The sequence below is a fragment of the Struthio camelus genome, chromosome 16 (assembly GCF_040807025.1).
Source record: "Struthio camelus isolate bStrCam1 chromosome 16, bStrCam1.hap1, whole genome shotgun sequence".
In the NCBI taxonomy this organism is placed as follows: domain Eukaryota; kingdom Metazoa; phylum Chordata; class Aves; order Struthioniformes; family Struthionidae; genus Struthio; species Struthio camelus.
In genome coordinates, this window is record NC_090957.1 from 15,937,955 (window position 1) to 15,952,532 (window position 14,578).

At 42.9% G+C, this 14,578-nt stretch overlaps 1 protein-coding gene across 7 annotated transcripts in view; it reads right to left on the minus strand.

The window, feature by feature from the left end:
- The window catches only part of MYO1C (myosin IC), a 59,685-nt gene extending 48,839 nt beyond the window's left edge, over positions 1 to 10,846 (minus strand). The window contains exons 1-3 of one of the 7 annotated variants that reach the window (XM_068909559.1): positions 8,025 to 8,116; positions 4,826 to 5,124; positions 4,690 to 4,751 (exon numbers count right to left, since the gene is read on the minus strand). Coding sequence is in view for 2 of the 7 variants with exons in the window: in XM_068909555.1 (XP_068765656.1) it covers positions 10,641 to 10,715 (75 nt within the window). In the remaining 5 variants the exon portion in view is untranslated. Of the gene's footprint in view, positions 1 to 744; positions 967 to 1,626; positions 1,787 to 4,689; positions 4,752 to 4,825; positions 5,125 to 8,024; positions 8,117 to 8,638; positions 8,827 to 10,640 lie in introns of those variants that run through there. The other 6 variants (XM_068909560.1, XM_068909556.1, XM_068909555.1 and 3 more) reach the window with 6 other exon arrangements.
- Between the last annotated feature and the right edge of the window lie 3,732 nt (positions 10,847 to 14,578).

The following is a 14,578-nucleotide window of genomic DNA, read 5'->3' on the forward strand; positions in this document are numbered from 1 at the left end:
AAGGCCAGGTACCAAGCTGACAGCCATTTCTAGACCATTATACTAGAATTTACCTTTACAACCCGTTCAAAACAAAATGCAAGATTTGTCACAACACAATGTTTCCTCTGAAAGTAATGCCCTGCTTGTACAATATTCGGAGAAGATTTCTTTATTGACACGGGCACTCAACCTGCAGCAACATCCACCTTATTCCACTCCCCGTTTTCAGCTGATGGGGCAATGGGATCCATTCACAGAAGCTGCCTAGTTCTGATGGCAGACAATTAGTATTTCAGGCAAAAATGCATTTGATGACAAACAGCCAGCTTAAATGAAGACTCTAGAAAAAAAGTAAACAGTCGCATGAGCGCAGCTTTTGAGTTCCATGGACTTCAGCCTGGACATAGTTCACATTCCCATCCTACACTGAGCCCCTTTCAGGAATTTTCCTTTCAGTGCAAGCTGAGCTAAGAAAGCTGTTTGGATAATAGTGATTTTCAGGTAAACATATTCCAGACCTGAGAATGGAAGGCGCTCCCCTATATTCCCCCTAGACACAGAACCATTAGAGCAGGCACAGACACTTGGCAGCTGATCAGGCTTCAGTTTAAGGGAGAAAGACCAAACACTCTCTTTCTCTCTGCAAGCTTTTTTACACATAGAACTTTGCATCTTTTGCAACATTTCCTCTTCACATGGTGCCCTCATGACCAAGCTGCCAAAACAGCACCCCAGCCTTCACTCCCAGCATCGTATACTCACCGTTCCAGTAACTCTCGCCAACATAGCGGAGAGGTCTCGAGGTGACCGCTCCCTACAACAGTCTCCAGGAAGGGCAACCCATCTCCGAGTGCTTTTTCTTCTTTGTTTTGCTCTCCTTTCCTTTATACTTCCTCGTTGTATCAGGACACAAGTCTCTCAAATCAGATTGGCTTGTTCTTACGATGAGTAATGCCTGAAGTCTTACCCATATATACAGACAGCCTATAACCATCAAACCATGTATTCTTTAATTACATCATGTAAAAAGATATTGCGCCTGCATCGCTCCCGCAGTCACGTGTTTTTTAAAACATTCTAGGGACTAACTCATCTGTTTTAAGAAACACCTCATAGAAGTGCATAAACTATCCCTTCGCCATTATCCCAAACTGTTCCTATCTTGGTTTCTCCACTCCCTGAATAAGCAATCTTGAGAGCACTACTTCAGTGAATTCAGGAGTCCTCTTCTTGGTGATGTTAAAGAATACGTTAAGGTAGCCAACATCTAAATGACAAAGACTGCTCATCTGTACCTCTGTACAGACAAAGATCTCAAGTAATTTAAAGAAACATTTCCTGCTGGAAACTAGAATTATAACGGCTGAAACCAAGCACCATCTGAAAGAAGACAGCCAAGGCATACGAGCAGATCCCTAAATGATTTCATAAAGCAGAGCTTTAATTTTTTTCTGCTCTGCTAAACGGTCTGTGGATCCACTACTTCAGGAGGTCACAGAGACATACATGAGGGCAAAATAAGTTTGGTCTGCTCTATACTACAGGCTTCAGCCAGCACAGAATATGCAAATCCACCGAGGGTTATGAACACATAAAGATCCCTATTCAAGGAGCAATGCCTAACCTGGGTAAGCGCAGACATACCTTGACTTCTCTGTCTCCGCTCTAGCTGACCAGACACAAGCTAGCTTCCACCTAGACATCCTTCACTTGTAACAGCACAGCTTTACGCCCAAGGAGAAACACCGGCGCTGTCAGTAGCTCCAAATCCCGCGAGCACTCTCACAGCACTGCGCACTTAATTATGTTAACAGGGTAACAAGTGAGAAATTCTGACGTGGTCAAATCAGTGGGGTCACCTAAAGGCGTTCCTGCAGAAGAGCATTTCAGAGCCATGTTTTCATAAGGTTTAAGGGTGATGCAAAACCCCACCAGGCTTGTTTAATCAAATACGCATGTTCCAGCTTTGCTAATGGCTCTGTAAGCTGCTGCGTCCAATTCCTATCTACAAGCTCTCCAGACAGAAGAGCAGCAGGATTAAAGTTAGAAATCATCTGCATTCCCACAGAGCACTACCATCAGGCTCACAAAAACATACTCTGCACTTTACTCTGTGTAAAGCTCGCTTTGGGTCCCCTCCCCCAACTTTAAGAGCAACAAATCCAAGCACAAATAAAACGGGGTACTTTGGAAGTTACATATTTCATATTTGCCCTCATTTTCAGAGGAGCCCTTATATTTTCCTTTCTGTGTTCAAATAAATGCGTAGCCAAAAAAGGCTGTGGTTTTAGGAGAAATTAGAAATGTATAGTTTGAATATCCTATTCAGAATTAAGTGTTTGTTTTACTTGAAAAATGCAATAGATATCTTTTCCTCTTGTTTGAAAGGTGCAATGGATTACAAAAGTTCTTCATTATACATTACTATACTTTTCCAGTCATCATACAACTCTGAATCTCCTATCCCAAGCTGCAATATTTTTTAATTACGCAGTACTTAGCAGACCTGGAGAAAAGGAAAAAGAACTGACTGTGAACTTCAGAAAGGTATAGAGTCAAAAGGAAATGTGAAATATCTTCAAAAGAACGTCACATTTTAACAGTCCAAGCGCTCTTCCCACACTGCTCCTTCACACGCAAGTCAGGCGCACTTAGCTGCCTCCACCTCTGTTCCCACATGCACAAGCTGGTGGACAAGCCTATTATATTGCATTGGATATACTCGGCTTTTGTTTGTTCAGTACGCTGAAAAACATCAGGTACACAAACCTAGGTTATAATAATAATGTTCATAGATGTAATGGGTGGATAGGAAAGCTACTTGTAAAGTCTGTGAGAAAATAACATGCTAACACAAAACAGTAGGCAGTCAAAAAAGGCAAGAAACCTCTCCCAGTTGAACTTCAGTGCTTGCTAAGGCAAAAGAATCATCTGTTTTGCCATCTAGCTCCAAGTTGGAGACAGTTCCTGGCTTCCTGATGCACAGGTGTGGCTTTCCCTCCCAAGATGCAGAAGCAGCAATTCTGAACAGCCTCCAAAATCCTGGGAGCATAAAACAACCTGTTATTGGAACCAACAAGACGTGTGGACGGAGAGCAACTTTCTCATCTCTAATTTGGACGGTTCAGTGAAATTTCTCTTAAAACATTACAGTAACTTTGTACGCTAAATCTTTTATCTTGTTAAAGCTACTCTGTTGGACACACCAGCCTTTGCTGGAGATAAAAACAGGAACTGCAAAAATACTACTTATAATGCAACATTGTGCAGCATTGCAAATATATATCAGTTTTTGTTCTTTAAAAACGTTGATTATAGAGCGCTGCCTTGTAACGTATAGAACTGCATGTTTCAGTCATTAAAGTTAGCAAACAAGTCTGGCTGTTGAAAGCCATTTCCCTGAGTAAACAATGACTCAGTGTGGACTGTATAATGTAGAAGTTATTAGTTACTGTGAGCAAGTTTTAAGAACCCAACACGCATTACTATACAAAGACATACTTCAGAATGGAAAATAGTTTTCCTCCTACTTCTGCATTTCCAGTTATTCTATTTTAGTGGAATTTACTTTTTTTCTTTTAAAGTTAAATAGATCGCTATCTCCTCATTACACAACTGGACGCTTCAGCTGCGTATGATAATCAAAGTAAAAGAGCTGAATTTTTGCTCTTTTCTGTTCTCAATCTGTTGTTGAAATTCTGATGTAAAGATGATTCTTTCTTGGACACAGATATCCTATTTAAACTAGGGAGCAGGCACTAATGAAAGCAGAGGTAAAGCGTGAAATATCAAGTATCAAGTATATGGTAATGAAGAAAAAACACAATTGTAAACTCATGAAAACCCTTTGACAAACATTGCTCTCCAGCTGAACTATACCTGCTTCAGTAATCCTGCTCTTCATTAGCAAAATGGCCAAATACACTTGGTGACTGTCAGCTGGCATAAGGCACCACTGACAACTCTACTAATGAAATGTAACTTCACCTTCTCAGATGCAAATGGTTTCGCAGAGTCTCAAAATCTCTCCAAAGGCTGTTTTCCAGTTAGGAGTATGCACTGTTTCAAAGAACAGGACCACGTATTTATACTATCCTTAGAAAGGGTGAAACTTCTGATCAGAGACAAGCATACTACAACTAAACACAGAATTGCAAACACCCATGGTAAACTTTTGGCAGAAAAGTGCCTCCAAAAAAATTACTGAGATCATCATTTTAAAGGCATGGTCTTTTAAAGCAGCTATAGCTTCCAAGGTGCAGTTTGCATCCAAATAGCAGGCTGAATGCTATCATAACTATGTTTCTGTCTGCACGCATCTTTTTGCATAACAGCGATTTCAGAAAGCTCTTTTATGGAGAAAAAAAGCTGTTTGTGGCAGGGGGAAGGCCTGGAGTGGAGGGAGTGTGTATGTGTGCGCGCGTGTGATTCCTAGTCCATCCACTTCCTAGCTAAAATAAGAACACAATTCTGACATAACAGCCACATGCTTTGCCACTAACAATTACACTGCCCGTTTGGTAACAAAACTTTCCAATAACTGCAGGCTGCTTCATCTCCCAGCTCCAGGACTTTACTGTCTAGGAGGCAAATACCACAGCACTCCAAAGGCACTGCCAAGTGCTAAAACTCTGTGTCCATCTATTATCAGCTGCTGAACTGAACTACAGGAAGGGTGGTGACTGAGTTGCACCAAGGTCAACGTACCGGTTACAAAGCTGCAAGTGAAGAACGGCTAGCTGGTCATTCATACGTGACCAAGCTCTTTCCTAAAGAAAAAAAAAAACTGTCAGGGAAAGCTGTTCACGCATGCAAGAGTGACACAGAAGGTCTAGATACCCACCTTTATCGTTTTCCAGTACAGGAATTTAATACAGGACAGACTATACTGAAGATATACATGAAACCGAAAAGGTGTTGACTCTACTGTTCCAGGTACTGGACAGTATTTAAATAACGCAGGTCAGAGCTTTAAAGGCTGCAAGAGCTTTCTTTTCCCAGCAGAACACGACTCAGTTGCAACGAATTACGTGAGGTTTGTCCCCTCAGAACCTTCTGTCGTAACGTATCCACATAAAGCGCTTGCTTCCATCTGTGTTAGTGCTTTCTGAGAAGAGCTGGCCGCCTACCTCACTAATGCATCTACAAGGAAAATAAGCACAATAAAAGCGGCTCCCCTGGGCAGAAAAATAACAGCGTTAACAGCTTCACATAAAGGCAACCCTTACCACCCTCGTCCACTAGAAAGGACGACAGGAGGTTAGATGTATGGTTTCTATCAAAGACAGGGACAGTAACCCTAGTCAAAGCCAACCACATCACTCACGAGCTGGTTATAAAGGGATGAGAGCCGTAACACAGTAAAAACCTTAAGAGGGGACAAACACACGCTGTAATTGCACGTTCACTTCATGCCAGCATAAGCCACCGCTGCTACCAAAAGAGCAGTTCCGCTCGATCCCAGCCATTTCTTCCTGGGCCATAACGCGCGTTGCGCTGGCACAGGCGTTCACGTGCTCACGCAGTGAGCTGAGCTAGGAAACTGCTCCAGCCTAAAATCAACTACTCGTTTCGTTAGGTCGGTTTTAACTTGGATCAGTTCTGAAAAATTAACCACGTTTGACTGTCATCAATACAGGTAAGTCAAAGCACGTTACCACCTGGTTTCTCAACAGCTGCATTTCAGCAACACACATGTATGGCTCTACATATGGTTCTTCAGCTTACGTGAAAGGGGTGTGATCTCAGTTACAGTTACGTTGCTTACAAAAAACAGCCAGACACACTACCCTCCTTTTCTGCAGCACCAGTAACACGCTGGATTTTACTAAATATTAATTTGTCCTAGAGATGACATTAGGTATTTGCAAGCACCCTGTGAACAGTACTCACCCATTATTCTTTCAAACCTGGGGGCAAAGCGCACTAGCCCAATGATCCTCCACATTTTGCATACTGGAATTATTCAAAACTGCCAGGTGAAAGCACATGGGCGAGTGAAGGGGCACTGGATGGAAAACGTGCAGGAGCTGTAGCTTATACTTTGCTCTGTGACGGTGGCCAGCTACTGCAGTTTTCTTCTGCATTTGCTGCAGACTGTCCATTTTGACAGCGGAAGAGGAATTTGTACAGTTCCTAGAAAGCACACAATACAGTTCCCAGCACAAAAGGGCAATGCCACACTACAAATAATAAATAATTCTTGATGTTTGAATACCACCGGAATAGGACTGAAATTATTTTACCTTTGCATAAAAGCCTCCATATAGTTTGAGCTTATTCTTAGAAAGAAACACTGTATTTGATCTAGGCCCTCAGTTTTTGCATGTCCATCCTCCACTGGGCTTAGACCACATTAAAAATGAAAAAGTATTCCACCCGGCTTGAACAATTTTGTTAGGATCTACATCGTTTTCCATATATATGTTATTAATTCTTCAAAAAAATACATCCTAAGTCACAGGAGTCTGAAGTCACAAGTTTTTTCACTATTCATTATGCAAAATACAACAAAGAACAGAAATTGCACACACTGGAGTCCTGAGTCACACAGGATCTCTCACCTCTTAGTGTATTATGATTCAGACACACACACACACACACATATATATATACATATATGTAAAAAACACCCCTTATACCATGATAAATTAGGACAGTGCACAGAGTCTAAAACCCTAATGGCCCCTGGCAGGCAGAGCAGAAGACAAAATTTATATTTCAGCAGGCCCTCACAAAAACACATGCTTATAACCCAGTATCAAAACTGAAAATCCTCAAATGTTTGAGCAGTAGTTGCCACAGCAGGGCCTATAGTAAAAATTAAGAACTCATCAGTTCTGTGTGCCTTAGGTAGTTTCTAAAACAGTTTTCAAAAGGTGTTGACAGCTGGTAATTATCTATTGCTTTAAAAGGAGATGAAAGAAAAATGCTTCCCTTCCAAGCTACTCTAAGATGTGGTTCTGCTTTCACTGCTTGTCCCACCAACCAAGCAAATTTTCTTATTTGTCACTTGCTAAAACTAGATGGCTGTCATCTACGAGAAGCTCCGGAGAAGCCTTCCGGCTCGGGCAACAGTCTAGTGAAGACTAAATACCACCACGTTCTCTGTACTGTATCTCAGAGTTTCTGTAGTCCCCCCAAAACACAAAGAAGAAGGTTAAGCTACGTTAAGGTTTTGAAGATTCACGTTACTAGAACAAGACACCCACTCAGCACAGAGTCATATTCCTTCCCTGAATCACCGTCACTTGCTGCAATTAATCTCAGGTATACCGGGAAGGGGGAAGACGGGCACAGAAACTAGCACAACTCACGGGGACCCTCGAGTCTTAGACCACCCTGTGGTCCAAGCTGGAGAATTTATGGCGTTAGTAAAACATAGCCACCTACGAAAGAGGGCTAATAATACCGGCCTTGTGAAGAAAGCGCTTTCAAGGCACCTGTACAACCGACAGCAAACAAGAAGAGAGAATTATTCCAGTAAGCGCGCTCTCCGCAGCGGAGCGCAACGCCAGCGGGAGCACAATGGCACCAAACGCGTAAACCGAAGTTGGACGCGTTCAGAAAATGGTGATTTAAATGGCCAAGGACCCCGCCGGGCGCAGCCTGCCCTCGCCCCGCTGCCAGCCCCGGCCCGGCGGGGAGCTCGCCGCCGCCTCCGGGATAAAAGCAGGGAAGAGTTCCCGGAGAGCGTTTTGCAACGTTAGGGAAGCGGGGGGGAGGGGGGGGCACATCGCTGCGGGCTCCCGGAGACGTGCCGTGCCGCCGCCAGGACGCCTGCGGCTCGGAAAGGGCCGTTTGTTTCCATCGCGGAAACGTCAGAGTTTCTGGGAACGCGGCTGCCGCCGCCCGAGCGCCCCGGGGCTCCGTCCTGCGCCGCTGCGGGCTCCCCGCGGCCATGCGGCCGAGCCGGCGCCTTTGGGCGGGCACGGGGCGGCGGATCGCGGCCCCCCTTCCCTCCCCTCCCCTCCCCTCCCCTCCGCGGGCCGGGGGCGGCCCTGCTTGCCCGGCCCGGCGGCGCCCCCCGGCGCGCCGCTCACCTGCGCGCTCCGCGCCCCCGCTCCGCGCCGCTCGGGGCCCTGCGGCGGCTCCGCGAGCGCCTGGGCGCCGACTGCCCGCCGGAGCCCGCGCCGCGCCGCGCCGCGCCGCTAGTGAGCATGTCCGAGCGCCGGGCATGCGGAGTGCGGGCGCCGAGGCCGCTCTGCCCTGCCTCCGCCCTCACCTGCCGTCAGCGCGGCGGGGCGGGCCGGGCCGCGCTGCGCTCCCCCGCCCGGCCCCGCACCTGCCCCGGCCCCGGCCCCACGGCGCTCCCCGGGCCGCCGCCCGCGCCGGCGCCGCGCAGCCTGGCCGCCGGGAGCGAGGGAGCGGCCGCCGGCGCTGCCGCAGCCCCGTGACCCCTCCGGCTCCCGGCTCCCTCCCGTCCGTCGGCGGCGGGGAGCTCGGCGCGGGAACCCGCTGCGGCAGATTACAGTGTTCGGGACAACGGCACCCTGCTGATAAGCTCAGCCACCAAATCCGTTCGCCTTCTTGTTGCTTAAAATTACGGAGGCACCCGTCTCCTCCAGCCGCACAACAGATAAAGCTCGGACGGAGAAGATGATTTTACCATCCTCTCCCCACTGATGTTAGTTTGTGAGAACCAGAAAGAGCGTACCTTTCTGATAAGGCCAAAGGGTGAAGTTCAACTCTGGCGCGATTCCCCAAAGCCAGAGTGAACTCTACCAGCCATCAACTCTGTGCAGCAATAAGCATCTCGGTTCCTCTCGTAGGCATGTTAAATATTGGCGGCAGCCTCACCAAGATCCACGGGAAATTCTGCTTATCCTTTGATTCTAACAGACTGAACCCTATGGAGTTGAAACAGTAAAGCTGTGCACTTCCCCTTCCTGCAACAGTTTGCAGTATTTTCAGTTATGAGCTTTTGTTTGTAGGACAGCACAGTACATCACAAACTACTTCTCTTCAGGCATTCCTGCAGCACCCACAGCTCCTGACAAAAACCCCGTGCTGTTCTCAAAGCAGCAAATTACAGTTTTATGTGCTGTTAATGAGTATTTAAAACTTTTTAATCAGAGAGCTTTTCTCTCTGATGTCTCCCCCAGGATCCTGGCACATGCTATTCAGGATAAGGCTTGAAAGCACAGTGCCCCGTGGGAAAGACAATTCAGTCCAGCCAGCATCCTCCGCTGTCACTACAAGTCAGTCAGTAACATTCCCCGACCATTTACTGGAAACCAGAGAATACCAGAGTTGTTACTATCGCATCTTCTCACACGGATTGTCTTGGATTTTTTTTGGAAATAAAGTGGCTCTACCCAACAATTGTGTAATCCGCAGAGTAAACGTCTTAACTAATTTTCAGATCAAGTTTCAGATTACTTTCTAGAAAGACAATGCTAGGAAACTGGAGCAATATGCACAGATGTGTACTTTAGTATCTAATGGCTCTGCCCAGAGCAAATCTGTTACCAGAACTGGAGGTGTATTAAACACCAAGTACCTATGACAAAGAGATATAGACATAAATACACAGTTGCATTTAGGTATAAAAAGATTGCTTAAGCAGCTTTAAAACCCACTGCATCTTTTTCAGCTGTGTATTAAGTACTAGTTTATACATATCTCATGAGCAGTTACGGAATGGGATGAGCTGTCGGTTTTCTTTAATATGAGTTATTCACCTTTCAGCGCAATAAGCTGCTTTATTATGCAGCCATTATTAGCCATAATCAACAATCACATTTTCATACCTGGAAAATGAAGCCTTGACAACAAGGGGAAAACACACCACCTGTGACTTTTAAACATAAGAGGGATTTAAAGATGTTTTCAAATTCAAAGAGATGTTCCTTCTCTTAAGACCCTTTTAATCAAAAGTATAAAAATCCCATTAGAAAAATATTCTAAAGCAAAACACACAGAACCACCGTTCATTCCAAATCTTGAAAACTGAAATTATTCTTAGGAAAGTACTATGTCTTTCTGAACTATTTAACTCTGCCAAGTCAAACTGGAAATAAACAGCTCACACAGATTTTTCCATTTGTATGCTTACATACAAAATCCTGACCATAAGTCAGTAATAACAGTCACAAGTTAACAGTATACGCAGTTCATCAGGATGGCAATAATGTTCCTTTGATACGTTCCTCTGTCCCCAAACTTTAGATGCAAGAACTTTTGCATAACACCTAAAGCATGAATCCAATGACAACACAGACTATCACTATTAAAAGAGGATCAAGGTACTCTTTTCAAAACCCTTTCCCTGCCTTTTTACTTTGAAGAGTCTTTCAAAATTCTGAGACAGCCAATACTAAGCGAATACTGGGCCATGACACCAACTGCATGCTGACTGTAGTACAACGAAGTAATTTACACAAAACACACTTTAATCATTTTCTAAGCTCCCAATCGCTTAATATTAATTTTTTTCATTAAAATATTAATGAAGTCTCACTGATTTCATTATAGTGAGAGAAAATTATTTAAAACATGACTACAATCATGTCACTGACTAGTCTTGCAGAAGCCTCTCCCTCCCTCCCCCCCCCCAATTTCTCAACTCAGAACAACAGTTACTAGGTTAGTTATCTTGTAAATAAGACTACAGCAAGAGTGAAAAAGAACAACTACTACAAAAAAAACAGGCTTACAGTCTTGCGCTCTCCATTGTGACCGACCACACGGATGATTTCTCCTGTAGGAATACGTTCAATCTGCAATTCCATCTTTACAAGACTTCAGTAAGTAACTCTCTCTATTCTTTAGAGATAGTTCCAATTTCAAAGCACAGCAGCAGAATTCCCTGAATAGCCTGGGAGAACCCTCTGACTACGTGCAATCTTTGGTTCGGAGCCCTGTTGTGAGAGGAAGAGATGAACCCCTGTATTTATACTAAGTGCAAGTGTGACTGGAACAACAATTAAGTTCAAGAACTAGTTTCCACTGGTTACAATGTGTCAAGACAGTTCCAAGAAACCTAAATTTATGTTTGTGTTTAATGCTGCAAACTTTGGTTGATGTTCCATTTTAGTCCCAGCGGGCTTAGAAAAGTCAAGCTGCTGCGGATGCCATTTCATAGGTATTAGCATGAAAGAACCATATGGTAGACTACAAATCTACCCAGAGATTTTATGTAGGAAAGGTTCTTCATCTTGGACTCCAACATACTTTGTTTAAAGAGGCAGAGCAATAGAAAATACCGATTACTCACATGGTAACTTCAGGAAATTCTTCAAAGTACTGTAGAACTAAGCTGTTACTGATAAAATGCTCGAGTATCTAACCAGTTATGAAAAAGGAAATTAACTTGCACTGTATAAAATGTCCTGCCATGAATATGACAAAAAAGCTAGCAAATGCTAGTTTAAGTGCAACTGAAGAGCTTTACTATAGGCAAGTCATCCATTAATGTAGCATCTAGACCTGTTCCCCCCCACCCCCAAAACCAAGTGCAGATACCCTGCAAACAACTGAAAAAAATAGTCCAAATATTAGGTATTTCAAAATTTGCTGTTAGGGGCAATTCCTTTAATCTACTCTGAACAGCTAAGTTTGAGTTTTCAGCTCTTAACTACACACCACTTTCAGATAACCCTCGTCCAAAAAAACCAACCAACACCCCAGGATGTTAAGCTGAAACAGTATTAGCTATTAAATGTCACCTCATACTGCCCTTAGGGGTTACATACAAGATTGGTCCAGGCCAGCAATTATTTCCCCAACCTTTTACTTTCAAAATAATATACGGTTCCATTGAAAAAGCTATTTTATCGTGTTAAAAAAAAAAAAAACAGTACTGTCACTTCAAATAAAATCACCCTATTCTCAGTAATACAGAGCAATAACTAGCCTATTGTATCTATCCTTCCTATACAGAGAAATTACAAAGATTAATATTCTAGAATGTGAGAGCTGTTTAACTGGAATAACTTCTGTGAAGCAGATATTGGAATAATGTGCAAAAGACATCTCAAAATTGATTACAAGTAAGTGAGAACAAGAGGGAAAAAGAAAAGGATTAAGAAAGTAGAAATAGGCCAAAGAAAAATATAAAAAGGAAAACAAAATAGAAGAGGGAGGAGAGAAACATAGGGTGTCTCTGCAAAGATCAAGCGTTATACTTTAAAAGAGAAACCATAGTTAAAGCACTTATTTGTTAAACAGCACTGAAACAATCCCTTCACAGGGCTGATGTCTGTATTTGACAACTTTCAGTTTCAATCAAAGTATGGTTAACAAGTGAAAATGTTTACTTTTTTATGGCTTTAGTAAATTCTTATTTTTTGCATTCTTCCTGCAGCTTCACGCTTCCTCTCGTCAGTTCACATTCCCACATCCCAAACTTCCTCTGCCTTCATTGTTTTCCTCCAGCGAGTCTTCCAACTTATGCGCCAAACACCCCCATAACAGATTTTCTTGCTACTTTCTAGACTGCATGAGATGCTCTTTTTATCAACCACAGAGACCCTGCAACAGAAAGGTGACAGTTCTTCTACAATACAGGGAGGTGGGATGGAGATATACGCACGCAGGCGCATGCGTGTGTATGCACGTATATGATTTTTTTCAAATTGAAGCTATCGAACAGACAGGTTCGGTAGAGTTCCCCTGAGTAGCTCAGTTTCCAGAGTAACTACAGACAATATACACTGCACAGATTCATCAGGTGAGGTGTGCCTTCACCATGGCTGAACAAAGTAGCCACTGCAAAGCATAGCTTACTCTGCAGGACTGTATACTACAAAACTCATGTGCCTGGGCTTGTCTCTGAAGAAATAAAGTTAAAGAATAAGAGGATGAAATAAAGAAAGCTATACATGTAGAACATCTGGCCTCAAAAACTTCCATCTTTCCACAAAATATTTCTTCCATTCTCTTTCAAGACTGGTATAAGGAGAAAAAAAAAAGTAGATACAAGAAAACAAGAATATTACACGTTTAAAGCATGAGTTGTAAAGCTGTTAATAATACTGGTATTTACATCGTGATGAGTACAAAGAACCCTCAGTGATCTCCATATCTTGTCATTACAAGATAAATTGCTTCATTGCAATCAGATTCCAATAGCGAATTCCCTATATCCAAGGATAGAAAGGGCCACTGGGAATATTCCTGGTAGTAACGCAAACTTCTCAGAAAAGGTATCGTTTCCTCCCTTAAGGAAAACCTAATTCAAGCTTTGTTGAACTGGCCTTTCCACTGCAATATATTAATTAAGGCAAGTTCATCCGAGTGTCATTTAGCGTCCAAGAGCAGAGAAGGAAGTAGTGGTAGTAGAAACAATAGTCTTTATCAAAGTGTATTTTTAGGGTCTAACACACACGCAAGACATCTTAGAAATATTTCCTGTTTACAGAGAGCCGTGCTATCTATGTGCAATGATACACTCCATATCCTGGAGTTAGCTGGGAAATCAGAAATATCTTATATGGAAGTTAAATAAGGCTGTATTGGCTAACATTCCTTGGTAGATATCTTTCCTATTTTAAAATAAATCATGCAACAGCAAGGAATTATGAGGAGTCATGCTTAGATGCCAGTGAATTGATACTAAATTTATAATGAAACAAAAATATTAAAAATATGAAGATAATGTAACAGCTCTTTCAAAAAGACAAAAAAAATTCAAGCTAGGCAACCTGTGAAAAAGTGAATTTGGAAGAACCTGTTTTTAAAATTCAAAAACACGATTTAAATGGTTTAAGCATTTTTAAAAGGAAAATACCAAAAACCTCCTCAATGGAATGAAAACCTCAGTAAATGAGAAGGAAATGGGAAGTACAACAGAAGAGAGAACGCTTTGGGAAAACAACTGTTAGTGAACGGCTCCTTCTTACTGTTTCCTCTGGCTAAAAACAGCACTTCAATTCTTTTCTTTTACTGTGTTACTGTCAGCTATCATTCATCCAGCTCCTCTCCATCAGCCTCTTTCCCTGATCTCAGCTCCAGTTAGAAACCAGCAGAAGCAGATGTTGAAGCTAATTTTGAAGAGATTGATAGTATACTAAAAAAAAAAAAAAAAGGAAATAAACACGAGTTAGATTCAACTTACTCTCATCAACAGATAGAGTACTTTGCTCAGAATTCTGTTTCTCTGAAGAATAACAAACAATAGCTGTATCAGCATAGGATTGAGCCTAATATAGGGTTAAACATCACCTACATTTCGCTGCCTCCCATTGAAGGGCCTTTTTAATTCTATCTTTGAAGGCGTTATTGACGGAGTAAAGTTAATTTCCTAAATTAATGATGAGGACTGAAGAAGCCCAAGCCATAGACAATTTGTATTACTACATAAACAGGTCCTATATTCATCAGAGGTTCCCAATATCATATTCAAAATAGCAATACTGATAACAGAAGAGATTCTTCTATCACAGATGAGAAGTACTGTGACGGGCATTAACATAAACAATAAATATGAGTCTGTACAGAACTTCATACAGAGAAGAGTTTCCAAACACTGCTATAGTTTCTCAGGGAAAGAAAAGGCACAGAGAACCACCACATACAGTCAGATTCGTCCCCGCGCAAGCGCAAACAAGACCACTGGTATAAGCAGAGTTGCACTTGGACTAAGGACAGGAAA